The sequence below is a fragment of the Sus scrofa genome, chromosome 17 (genome assembly GCF_054392235.1).
Source record: "Sus scrofa isolate SSC_HxYL_T2T_F1_AM1 chromosome 17, Sscrofa_HxYL_maternal_Yorkshire_Landrace_v2.0, whole genome shotgun sequence".
In the NCBI taxonomy this organism is placed as follows: Eukaryota; Metazoa; Chordata; class Mammalia; order Artiodactyla; family Suidae; genus Sus; species Sus scrofa.
Genome location: NC_139399.1, coordinates 33,803,800 through 33,817,623, shown reverse-complemented (window position 1 = coordinate 33,817,623; position 13,824 = coordinate 33,803,800). Strand labels below are relative to the sequence as shown.

Genomic DNA, 13,824 nt, shown 5'->3' with positions numbered 1-13,824 from the left:
CCTTGCTCAGGATGTCACCCCCTAAGTGCAGGGACCTCCTCTGTCTTAACTCACTGCACATCCCCAGCTAGGCTGGCGCCTGGCATATGTGAAATACTTAACTTACACTTGCTGAATGACAAAATGGTGGTGGAAAGTGTCCTAAAGTAAAATAAGTTTGGAAAATGTTAAACAAGTTTCCTCAGACTTCTAATCCTAAACAAAATGGAGCACTGGGTGGGCTGCTGGGCCCCTACCCCAAACCCAAGCTGGGAGGGCCTCGAAAATGAAAGGGACAACGGGGACAGATGCGCGGTGAGACCCCCCCCAGGGAGACGGGTGGTGGCTGGCACAGGTGAGGCAGCAGAGGGCAGCCAGGGTGCAGAATGGCTGCCGGCACGGCAGGTAGGGACACGGTCTCTCCCAAATTCTGCTCTGCTAGATCTCTGCCCATAACCTCCCCAGCCACCCTTGGCCAGAGGGGGGCTACCAGGGCAGCAGGGAACCTCCTGAGGTGGAGGGTAGACCATCCTAACAGCCCCACCATTCCAGGACCTCCAACCCCTGAGCAGCAGCAAAGGCAGAGGGAGGGAAAAAGATGACGGGCAGAGGTCCTGGGAGCGTCCCCAGAGATGAGGGTCCCTGCCTGGAGAAAGGTGAGGATGGGAAGGGGTTGAGCCCAGAACCTCTCACTCTGCCAAACTTGCCAGGGGATGACCAGCGAGGAACCAGGTTTTTGCCCCTCCCTGCAGGGGGCAAACGGACACTACCAGCAATGGCAGCAAATCAGACAAAGGGAATGTGAGTTCGCGGAGAAAAAATTCCAGACGTGTAAATAAGAACCGCAAGATAACAAAAGAAGGATAAAGTACACAAACTGTACTGGGAAAGGCAGAACTGATTTACCAGAAAGACAAGGATTTTTCAAAAGCACAATAAACAGTCATCAGGGAAATGCAAGTCAAAGCTACAGTGAGACAGCACTTGACTTCACCAGGGTGGCCATGAGCAGGACAGACAATAACAATGCAGAGGGGTCAGAATCCTCACACACTGCTGACAGGACTATAGGAGGGTGCAGTCATTGGAAAAAGCAGTGTGGCGGTTCTTCAAAAAGTTGAACACAATGTTACCACTTAACCAGGCAAATCCAATCCCAGGGACATAATACAAGAGAAATGAAAACACATGTCCACACAAATTTTACACAAATATTCACAGCGGCATTATTTGTAATGGCCAAAAGGTGGGAACAACCCAGACGTCCATCAACGGATGCACGGATGAACAAAATGTGCATATTCATAAGGGCGTATTTTTCAACCACAAAAAGGAACAAAGTACTAACATATCCTATGACATGGATGAATCCTGAGACTCCATGAAAGAAGACAGTAAGAAAAGACCACAGCTTGTGTGATTCCATTTATGTGAAAAGACCAGAAGAGGCAGCTCTACAGAGAAAGCAAGTATATTAATGATGGGCAGGTATGGAGGGTTGAACAGTAAGAATGATAGGACAGAGTTTCTTTTTAGGGTGAGGAAAATGTTCTAAAATTGATTATGGTGATTATACAACTCTGTGAAGAAACCAGAAACTACTGAATTGCACACTTTAAAATGGGTGAATTGTCTGGTATGTGATTTGTACTTAAATAAAGCTGTTACAAAAACAAAAACACAAGGCATGATAAATAGGCTCCGAGATAATGAAGGCACCTGGAAACAGGAATGAGAAGTTATCGATCATACATTTGTTACCAGATATTAAACACATGAGCTCTGAAATACATCTACATCTCTTCATAGGAAGAGGTCAAAATATCAAACTTCCCAGAGTTTGGAAGTTGATTCCACCTTACGGATGACCTTAACAAGTTCAAGATTTCAGTGGAGGAAGTAACTGTAGATGTGGTGGAAATAGCAGGAGAATTAGAATTGGATCCTAAAGATACGAGTGAACTGCTGCAATCTCAGGATAAAACTTTCACAGATGAGGAGTTGCTTTTTATGGACAAAGAAAGTGGTTCCTTGAGTTGGAATCTACTCCTGGTGAAGAGGCTGTGAAGATTGCTGAAATAACAACAATAGACTTAGAATATTACACAAGCTTAGTTGATAAAGCAGGTGAGGGGTTTGAGAGGATTGACTCCAATTTTGAAAGAAGTTCTATTGTGTGTAAAATGCTATTAAACAGCATCGCATGCTACAGAGAAATCATTTATAAAAGCAAGCCAAATTTCATCACTGACTTTCTTTAAGAAATTGCCACAGCTACTCCAAACTTTAGCAACCACATCGACATCAAAATCAAGGCAAGACCTTCCACCAGAAAAAGTAGTAAAACTCACTGAAGGCTCAGATAATGGTCAGCATTTTTTTAGCAATAAAGTATGCTTTAATTAAGGTACGTACTCTTTTAAAATAATAATAATAATAATAATAATAATAATACACACTTACTAGGCTACAATATACTGTACATATAACTTTTACATGCACTGGAAAGCCACGATATTCATGTGACTCACTGTTACAGTATCTGCTTTATTGTGGTGTCCTGACAAACCCTCATTATTATCTCTTAGGTCTGCCTATAAAACACTCAACAAATAACATCAAGGACAGGTCTCTTCAAAAAACCAAAGAAGTAACGATGTTGAGATCCATATGAGGACTCCAGAAGGGGAGGGAAAAGAATAAAGGAGAAACATATTTAAAGAAGTAATGATGAGGAGTTTCCCAAACTAAAGAAGCACGAGCAGACTTCTGGCTTCCAGTCCTGCACATAAGGAGCTTGGAAGTCACCACTCCAACCTAACAAGTAAACAGCTGAACAAAAGGAGAGTCAACAACTCTTCTCAGATCCGTCAGAGAAGTAAAGTCACAGGGCAAACTGCTGCCCCGGGGCTGGAGCCAGAAGATGGGTACACAGGTTTTGGGACCCAATGGAGTGAGCAGCCTCGGGGAAACAGGGCGGGGAGGGGAAACTTAACTGCAGTTGCTGAACTGCTGGAGGCCCTGCAGGGAGAGTCTGAGAACATAACTCCAGGGAGGCCCTGATTTACATTTGCATGAGTTTCACCACCAGGAGCTTCACCAGCTTCTTACCCTGAAGATCAAAGAAAGATCCCCTCCCTCCCGCTTCTGTGGGGTGCATTCCATTGTGAAAGGTGCCGGCTTCTGTGCTTCCTCACAGGACTGCCCTCAGGAGAAACTATTTTGCCAGAGCCTGACCCACTGGAGATTCATCAGAGCCTAACCTACCTGTGGAAGGGGAATAGCCAACCCCAGCCCCCTTGAGCCACCCTGTCCCACCTAAATGGGGGTAAAACCTGAGACACCCTTGTGAAGTCACAGCCCAGGGGGCTCACGCTCACAGACTGAGGACTAATCTTTAGAACAGCCTCTCCACCCACACCAGCACATCACTAATGGCCTATTTCCCACAGCTCCTCTTACTCAGAACATATCCTTGGCTTTCAACAAAAAATTACAAGGAAAGCTAGAAAGCAAAAAAAAAAAAAAAAACCAAAAAACCCACAAAAAAACAAACAAACAAAAAAAAAACAGACTGAAAAGACAGCAAGCATAAGAAGAACCAGACTCAGATACGGCAGAGATGTTGCAATTATTGACCTGGGAAGCAAGCAGAATGCACATAGCTGAGGAAAGATTACCTGAGCTTGAGGACACATCAGCAGAAACTGCCAAAACTAAAAAGCAAAGAGAAAAAAGACCAATAAAAAGCAGAATGGAACAATAGCCAAAAACTGTGGTACAACTACAAAAGGTGTAATACATGCATAATGGGAGCACCAGGAGGAGAAGAAAGGAACAGAAGAAACACTTGAAGCAGCAGGAACTAAGAATTTCCCCAAGTTAATCAGACACCAAACCCAAATCACAGATCCATAGCACAAGCAGGATAACTGCCAAGAAGTGTACCAGATACTCTGATTCAAAAAGCAGAGGTGTCAAGCAAGATAAATGAGAACAAAAAAGCACTTAAAGTGCATGAATATAAATAAAAGTCAAAAACAGAGAAAACGCTGAAAGCTTCCAGGGCTTGGGAAGGAGGTCACCTACAAAGAAACAAGAGCAAGACAGTCATTGTGGCTCTCAGAAACAATGCAATCTGCAAGATGATAATGGAGTCATCATGTTAAAATGTCAAAAGAAAAAACAAACTACAATTTTATATCCAGCTATGCTATCATTCAAATGCAAGAGTAAAGTGAAGATATTCTTTTTATTTATTTATTTTTGTCTTTTGATTTTTTAGGGCCTCACCCACAGCATATGGAAGTTCCCAGGCTAGGGGTCCAATCAGAGCTACAGCTGCTGGCCTACACCACAGCCACAGCAACGTGGGATCCAAGCTGCATCTGTGCCCTACACTACAGCTTCTGGCAACACCAGATCCTTAACCCATTGAGCGAGGCTGGGGATCAAACCTGCATCCTCATGGATACTAGTCAGGTTCATTAACCACTGAGCCATGATGGGAACTCCAAGATACAAGTTTTTAAAATTAACTTTAAAAAGATCATATGTTAAAGAACTATTACAGGAAATACTCTAGCAAGAAAATAATCTGAGAAGAAACAATGGAAAGCAAGACTGGATGCAGAAAGAGAAAGACAAATATTACTCATATATGTGGAATCTAAAATATGGCACAAACGAACCTATCTATGCAACAGAAACAGACTCGGACTGAGAGAACAGACTTGTGGTTGCCAAGGGGGGAGGGAGGAAGGAGTAGGGTGGACAGGGAGTTTTGGGGTCAGTAGATGCAAATGATTACAGTTAGAATGGATAAGCAATGAGGTTCTACTGTACAGCACAGGGACAGACCATGATGAAAAATAATACAAAAAAAAAAAGAATGTGTGTGTGTGTGTGTGTGTGTGTATGTGTGAGTGTGTGTATGAATGACTGGGTCACTTTTCTGTACAGCAGATACTGGCCCAATATTGTAAATCAACTATACTTTAATAAAAAGAAAAAAAAAAGAAGCTAGATAAACAATTTAGTGAGATTTACCATTATCTAAATAAGCAACACAAAGAAAATAGACCAACAAGAGCATGCACAGTGCACAGCTGCTTTTTTGTTTTCAGGGAGAAGATCACATGATAATATTACAAAGTAATAGAGAAAAATAAATACATGTCTTAAGTTAGGACCTATAAAAAGAATAAAAATAGAACATACAATTGTCTTTCTAGCAAAGAATCAACATCACATACACTATTTTCTCTGACTGCAATGTAATTTGATTAGAAATTAAACCATTTACTGAGATACCTTAAAAATTCTCATGTATATGAAAACTAAGAGTTATCTGGCATTAAATAACTCCTGGGTTAAAGAAGAAATGCTGAGAAAGATTATAAAACGCTAAATACTGATTCCCCCTCACCCCCAGCATCCACAGCACGTGGAATCTCAACAACATCTGCAACCTAAGCCAAAGCTGGTGGCAACGTCAGATCCTTAACCTTCTGTGCTGGGCTGGGATTGAACTGGCCATGCCGCAGAGACAATCCAGATTATTAATCCACTACACCACAGAAAGAACTCTGCTAAGTACTGTCTGATTTTAAAAATCACATCATTTCAGGGAGTTCTCGTTGTGGCTCAGTAGGTTACAAACCTGACTAGCATCCATGAGGAAGCAGGTTCGATCCCTGGCCTTGCTCAGTGGGTTAAGGATCCGGCATTGCCAGAAGCTGTGGTGTAGGTCACAGATGGGGCCTGGATACCTAGTTGCTGTGGCTGTGGCGTAGGCCAGCAGCTGTAGCTCCAACTTGACCCCTAGCCTGGGAACTTCCATATCCCGCAGGTGCGGCACTAAAACGAAGGAAAAAAAAAAAAAAATCACATCATTTCAAAAGTCATGAGTCATAGCTAGAATATCATAGCAACAGTTATAGCTATGACTATATTGACCAAAAAACAAGAAAGACAATAAACTGAACAAATGCATTTACAGCTGCTCCCCAATGTAACTGCATTAAAAAGGATACTAAAATTTTAGGTTAGGATGGGGGATTAAACACATATCCAATTTTACTTCCTTCCCATATCTTATTACAACTATAAAAATAGATTAAAAAAAAAAAAAAGACAAGCACACAAGAACAAAAAGATCAGGAAAAGAAACAACAGCAACTGGGAAGCAGATGGACAAAAAGCAACAGATAGGAAGCTCAAATCCAAGCTGGCTTTATTAGGTAAAGTGAGAACCAGCCCAGGATTCCGTCCTGCAGATCTTCCTAAAGCCCAGGTGGCAGCAGCAGATTCCTCTGGAACTGGGAATATAGGAGGCAGGAAGAAAGGACCAGGTCAAACTGTGTAAACAGTGTAAGTGGGCTCTGACACGGCCAGCTGAAAAGGCGAAGTTCCCCCCTCCCCAGGGGACAACAAGGGTTCTGAGACAGAAGACTCTTCCGCCTGGGGGAAGGATCTAAAGTGACACTGGGGGTCCTGCATAAAGGTAATGTGGCAGCTACAGGATTCCAGGTTCAGTCCTGTTTTCCCTCAGAATTTGAAAGCGCCTCATTGCTGTTAAGCTGGAGCTCAGCTCTACCCCCTGCTGATGAGGGATTCTGGCTTTAAGTCCAAGGCTTTTGGACACCCAAGCTGCAAAGGGTGTGCTTCACTAAAGGGAGTCAATCTACAAAAAAGGTATAGACGGGGCGCAGGAACAGAGGTTCAGTACAGTGGAGGGGAAGTGTGGCTCTAGCCAGGGGAGACTCCGGTTCAATAGCAAGTGTGACTCTTATCAAGGGGCAGATAACCTGAGGTGACCATCACTAAGTCCCTGCCCCTGGACTGTCTTTTATACCCAAGGAGTTGTGGGCAGCATCACGTCTGGGCTCAGCTCGGTTCACAATGCACAAGACTCCCCCGCTCCCCCAACATACGCTCCCGGGTCAGCTAAGCCCACTCACCTGACAGATGACCACCCTGACCTCCCACAAGCTGGAGGGATGCACATCAGCCCTGAGACTAGACAGGGACCCCCATGCCATGCCCTTGACCAGATCTGTGCAAGTTCCCTGGCATACACCGCAGCCTGCTGACAGTGACAGAGTGGAAAGCCTCATGTTTCCCAGGACTTCCTAGGGACCCTGACCACTAACCTCCCCAGGAGAGGCTCATGGCAGCTGAAGCCAGAACACGCCTGTCAGTTTCCCAGGGCTGCCATATCAACATTTCACAAACAGGGGGCTCATGAAACAACAGAAATTTACTCCCTCACAGTTCTGGAGACGTCAGACGTCCAGGTGCCAACAGTGCCACCTTTCCCCTGAGGCTCTTGCTCTTGGCTTCCAGCGTTGCTGGCAGGCCTTGGTGTCTCTTAGCTTTGCAGACACATCACTATCATCTCTGCCTCAGTCATCACATGGCCTTCTCTCCTGTGTCTGTGTCTCTTCTCCTCTTCTTATATGGACACCAGTCACATTGGATTAAGGTCCACCCTACTCCAGTGTGACCTCGTCTTAGCTACTTACATCTACAAAGACCCTATTTCCAATTAAGTTCATGTTCACAGGCAACAGGGGTCAGGACTTCAATACATGCTTCTGTGGACACAATTCAATCTACACCAGTGACCCACAAAGCCTGCTAAACTTATCTTCTGGAAACCTTCAGGCAACAGTGGCAAGCTTCCTTCCACAGCTCCATCTATGCTTCCCACCTGGTTTTTAGAAAAATATCTAGGGAGTTCCTGTTGTGGCGCAGCGGAAATGAACCCCACTAGTATCCAAAAAGCACACGGGTTTGATCCCTGGCCTTACTCAGTGGGTCGGGGACCTGACATTGCCGTGAACTATGGTGCAGGTTGAAGATGCAGCTCAGATCTGGTGTTGCTGTAACTGTGGTGTATGCTGGCAGCTGCAGCTCCAATTCGACCCTTAGCCTGGGAACCTCCACATGGATGCAGCCCTAAAAAGAAAAAAAAAAAAAAAAAAAAATCTAAAAGTACACTGTTTAGGTATAAAGACATTAAAAAGGCAGAGGAGGAGTTCCCTTCGTGGCACAGTGGTTAATGAATCCGACTAGGAACCATGAGGTTGCGGGTTCAGTCCCTGGCCTTGCTCAGTGGGTTAAGGACCCAGTGTTGCCGTGAGCTGTGGTGTAGGTTGCAGACGCAGCTCGGATCCCGTGTTGCTGTGGCTCTGGTGTAGGCCGGTAGCTACAGCTCTGATTGGACCCCTAGCTTGGGAACCTCCATATGCTGTGAGAGCGGCCCAAGAAAATGGCAAAAAAGACAAAAAAAAAAAAAAAAAAGGCAGAGGAACGATTAACACTAAGAGTCAGAGTGGCTCCCTCTGAGGGGAGCAGGCAGTAAGCAGAAGGATCACTGAAGTGTTTGTAACGCCCCACGTCAATCCAGGAACTGGATTCATAGGTATTTATCTTACTAACCTCTAAACTATACCCATATGTTCTATGCATTCTTCTGTGGGTATGATGCATTTCAAAATTTTAAAAAATGAAGTTCAGGAATTAAAAAGACAAACTTATGAAGACAAAGAACAGGTGAATAGATGACAGCAACAAAAGCATATGAAAGAGTGGCAGATGACTAAGACCAGAGAGAGCCAAAACCTAAGGCAGCAGCGAAGCCTGGCCAGGAGCCAGTGGTTTACACATCAGAGCCTTAAGAAAGTGCAGCAATGAGGGCATCAGGTCCTGCTAAAGTTGAGGGTGGGAAGGAGAGTCTTTAGTTAAGAGATTAAAGCCTCCAATTACATCTCTGCTGCCCACAGCCAGAAACGACCTCTCTCTCGATGGCAGGCTAGACTCTCTGGAGGCTCCAAAGAGAGATTCTGGTACAGCCAAGAGGGGAAGTTCAGTCCTGGAAGCAGGAGACTCAGTGGAAGTTTAACCACTGAATGGTCAGCTACTGCCCGTACCCCCACCCTGCTCCTAGGATGCAGGCAGGCAGGTCACTGCTTCTCAGGAAAGCAAAGCTGGGAAATGGGGGCCGGGGGAGAAAATGAACGGGATTCGGCTAGAGCAAGGGTCTTCAGCAAATTATACAGCCCATAGGCCAAATCCAGCGTGCGTAAATGATCCTCTCAATAGACGCAGAAAAAGCCTTTGACAAAATCCAACACCCATTTCTTTTTTTTTTTTTTTTTTGTCTTTTTGTTTTTTTTTTTGTTGTTGTTGTTGTTGCTATTTCTTGGGCCGCTCCTGCGGCATATGGAGGTTCCCAGGCTAGGGGTTGAATTGGAGCTGTAGCCACCGGCCTACACCAGAGCCACAGCAACGCGGGATCCGAGCCGCGTCTGCAACCTACACCACAGCTCACGGCAACGCCGGATCGTCAACCCACTGAGCAAGGGCAGGGACCGAACCCGCAACCTCACGGTTCCTAGTCGGATTCGTTAACCACTGCGCCACGACGGGAACTCCCCAACACCCATTTCTGATAAAAACCCTTCAGAAAGTAGGCATAGAGGGAACCTACCTCAACATAATAAAGGCCACATATGACAAACCCACAGCAAACATTATTCTCAATGGTGAAAAGCTGAAAGAATTCCTGCTGAGATCAGGAACAATGACAAGGATGTTCACTCTCGCCACTACTATTCAACATAGTTCTGGAAGTCCTAGACACAGCAATTGGAGAAGTAAAAGAGATAAAAGGAATCCACATTGGAAAGGAAGAAGTAAAACTATCACTATTTGCAGATGACTTGATACTATACCTAGAGAATCCTAAAGACTCTCCCAGAAAACTGTTAGAGCTCATCCATGAATTTGGCAAAGTCGAAGGATACAAAATTAATAAACAGAAATCAATGGCATTTCTATACACTAACAATGAAAGATCAGAAAGAGAAATTAGGGAAGCAATCCCGTTTACCATCACATCCAAAAGAATAAAATACCTCAGAGTAAACCTACCTAAAGAGACAAAAAACGTGTACTCTGAAAACTATAAGACACTGAGGAAAGAAATCAAAGATGACACAAATAGATGGAAAGATATGCCATGTTTGTGGATTGGAAGAGTCAATATTATCAAAATGACTATACTACCTAAAGCAATCTACACATTCAATGCAATCCCTATCAAATTACCAATGGCATTTTTCACAGGACTCAAACAAAATAGTTTAAAGTTTGTTTGGAAGCACAAAGGACCCAGAATAGCCAAAGACATTCTGAAAAAGAAAAATGGAGCTGGAGGAATCAGGCTCCCGGACTTCAGACTATTCAAAGCAACAATCATCAAAACCGTATGGTACTGGCACAAAGACAGAAATATAGATCAGTGGAACAGGATAGAAAGCCCAAAATTAAACCCATGCACCTATAGCCAACTAATCTATGACAAAGAAGACAAGAATATACAAGGGAGAAAGGACAGCTTGTTCAATAAGTGGTGCTGGGAAAACTGGACATGGAAAAGAATGAAATTAGAACACTCCCTAACACCACACACAAAAATAAACTAAAAATGGATTAAAGACCTAGATATAACACCAGACACTATAAAACTCTTAGAGGAAAACAAAGGCCAAACATTCTCTGACATGAATGACAGCAACATCTTCTCAGATGCACCTCTTAGAATCATGACAGTAAAAACAAAAATAAACAAATGGGACCTAATCAAACTTAAAAGTTCCTGCACAGCAAAGGAAACCCTAAACAACACAAAAAGACACCCACAGCATGGGAGAAAATCTTTGCAAATGAATCGACTGACAAGGGATTAATCTCCAAAATTTATAAACACCTTCTGCAGCTCCACACCAAAAAAACAAATAACCCCATCCAAAGATGGGCAGAAGATCTAAACAGACAGTTCTCCAAAGAAGACATACGGATGGCCAAAAAACACATGAAAAGATGTTCAACATCACTCATGATTACAGAAATGCAAATCAAAACCACTATGAGGTACCACCTTATACCAGCCAGAACGGCCATCATCAAAAAGTCTATAACCAATAAGTGCTGCAGAGGGTGTGGAGACAAAGGAACCCTGCTACAATGTTGGTGGGATTGTAAATTGGTGCAACCACTGTGGAAAACAGTATGGAGATTGCTCAGAAAACTAAAAATAGAACTACCATTTGATCCAGCAATCCCACTCCTGGGCATCTATCCAGAGAAAACCATGACTCACAAAGACACATGTACTCCGATGTTCATGGTAGCACTATTTTCAATAGCCAAGACACGGAAACAACCTAAATGTTCATCGACAGAAGAGTGAATCAAGAAGGTGTGGTACATATACACAACGGAATATTACTCAGCCATTAAAAGGAACGAAATACCGGCATCTTTAGCAACATGGATGGCCATAGAAATTATCATGCTAGGTGAAGTCAGTCATACAATGAGACACCAACATCAAATGCTTTCATTGACATGTGGAATCTGAACTTCTTTGCAGAACAGATACTGACTCACAGACTTTGAAAAACTTATGCTTTCCAAAGGAGATAGTTCGGGGGGTGGGGGATGCACTGGGGTTGTGTGTTGGAAAGCCTATAAAATTGGATTGTGATGATTATTGTACAACTATAAATGTAATAAACTCGGTGAGTAATAAAAAAATAAATTAAAAAAAAATCCAACCTGTGTTAGAACCACACCCACTCACTGTTACCATCTATGCTGATTTCATACCATATGGCAGTGCTGGCCTGCAAAGCCAAAACTGCTTACTATCTGACCCTCTGCAGAAAAGGCTTGCCAACCCCAGGGTCCAACATCCAAATGAGAGGGGTGCTCCTAACAGACGGAGCAGAGCAAAGAGAAGCTAGGAAATTCTGGAACTCAAGAAGGAGCGTTTCATATGGAAAGAGCCATATACCAAAGCCCAGCAGCAGAAAAGAAAAGCCCCACACAGTACATCACTGAACAGCATCAGAACACTGGCAATAAAGACAGGCAATGAGACCAGATCCAACTAGTTCCCAAAGAAGATAGGAAAACGTGAAATAATCAAAATAAGCAATTCTCAGACAACCAGGAAACAGGGAAAATGTTTAACTTCACCTGTAACCAAAGAAACATGAATAAAAAACAAGATTTCATTTTCAGCCATCATATTAGCAAAACAAGTTAATCTGATTAACTGGTTAGTAATAAGCACTGTTCCCGAGAGCACAGACAGGGTTCCACCGAGGTCTTCCAGCCATGCTGACCCTGGCTACTGTTTTCTTAGGGTGTCTCCCGATGACACAGATGTCCACACTCCTTCACTAATGCTCAGCTGTGTCTAGTGCACTGTCCTAACAAACCTGTCAATCAGCGCCATGTACAGCCACCCTCAGCAGCTAAAAGATACAGAGTCTAGGTTCTGTCCAAAATCCCCAAAAGGAAGACAAAAGAACCAAACTCAGATATACTAAGGGACATTGGACAATTAAAAAAAAAATACTGTCCAGCCATTTTTTTTTTTTTTTTGGCCACACCCTCAGCATGTGGAAGTTGCTTGCCATAGCAGTGACAATACCAGATCCCTAACCTCAAGGCCACCAGGGAACTCCCAAACCCAGTCATTTCTGTATTTCTCTCTCTTGCTCTGTCCTGCATTCCTGCACGTGCTCCATGGAGCAGCAGCCCCAGGAGTCAGGGAGTGTGGCCAAAACTCACCTGGTACCGGTCAAGGATTCTGAAGTCCTGACAGGTTGTCCTGTATGTGGCTTGTCCAGCTGGAAGCCTGGAAACTCCTCCATCTTTGGCCCCATAAATCCCATCCACTAAGAGAAGCGCCGCATTGACAACCTGATCCAAGTCAAAGAGCGGTAACCCTCGGTCCCGCTTTGCCTGCCTGACGATCAGCTTCCGCTTCAGCCGCCGGGCCTCTGGGGTCATGGCCACGGCACCAGGACAGGCTTCCAGGCGCTTGAGGAGCAGCTTCTCCTCGTAGATGCTCACAGGGGTGAACTTGGGCCCTTTGGGCTTACGGTCCTTCTCCAGCGCCTGCTTCCTCTTCTCTCGAGCCCTCGTTTGCAGGGATGTGTTGGAGTCTGTGTCTTCACTATCAATGTCCATCCTGTCGGGCTTCTCCTCCTCACTTTCCACCTCCTGCTTTATCTGCTCAGGGGCCCTGACCTTCTTTCTGCCCCCGACCCCTGTCCCTGAGGCGGAAGAGCAGGCAGGGGGCGGGACGTACTCCATCCCAGGGTCTATGACGCCGTCGCCTTCCAGCTCATCATCATCTGTGTGCAACAGAAAAGAGGAGGGAAAATGCAAGCCCACCACCCACGAGGGGGAGCGGACCCACTGACATGGAGGCCCACACACAACACAGAACCTGAGAACCGTTGGTCTTACCGTGAAACAAGGCTTGTGGCGGCATCACATCTGGAATCAGATCAGCTTCTGACAGCAGGCTGGGTGTGGCTGAGTGGGAGGCGGGGGTCCCAGGGGCAGAGAAATCCAGAGACGGAGAAGGAGATGGGCTTGTCAGTGGGGTGCGGTCGGAGGAGCTCAGGGAAGAAAAGTCGATCACTTCTCCTTTTTCCAGGATCATATCTGGCCTGCGGCCTCGGCTTACAAATTTTACGGGGGTGGATGAGGTGCTCCGGTCCAGAAAGCCAGCCGCCTCCTTCTGGGCTCTTCTGATGTCCTTTGCTTCCTGAGTCCGAGACCTTTTCTCTTTCAATTCCATGGCAGATTCCACAGGATTCCGACTTGCCCGTTTCCTAAGTCCCTCAACAGTAATGATGGGATCTAAAGTTGGTTTTGAGGCTGCAAGAAAAGAATAAAATATCTATTTTTTTTTTCTTTCTCTTTTTTTTTTTTTTTTTTTTTGCTTTTTAGGGCTGAACCTGCAGCTTATGG

At 44.7% G+C, this 13,824-nt stretch overlaps 1 protein-coding gene across 2 annotated transcripts in view; it reads right to left on the bottom strand.

The window, feature by feature from the left end:
- The window catches only part of KAT14 (lysine acetyltransferase 14), a 40,711-nt gene that overhangs the window by 9,004 nt on the left and 17,883 nt on the right, over window positions 1–13,824 (bottom strand). For both annotated transcript variants that reach the window (NM_001445176.1, NM_001445177.1), the window contains 2 exon segments: window positions 12,631–13,199; window positions 13,315–13,731. In NM_001445176.1, the coding sequence (NP_001432105.1) occupies window positions 12,631–13,199; window positions 13,315–13,731 (986 nt within the window).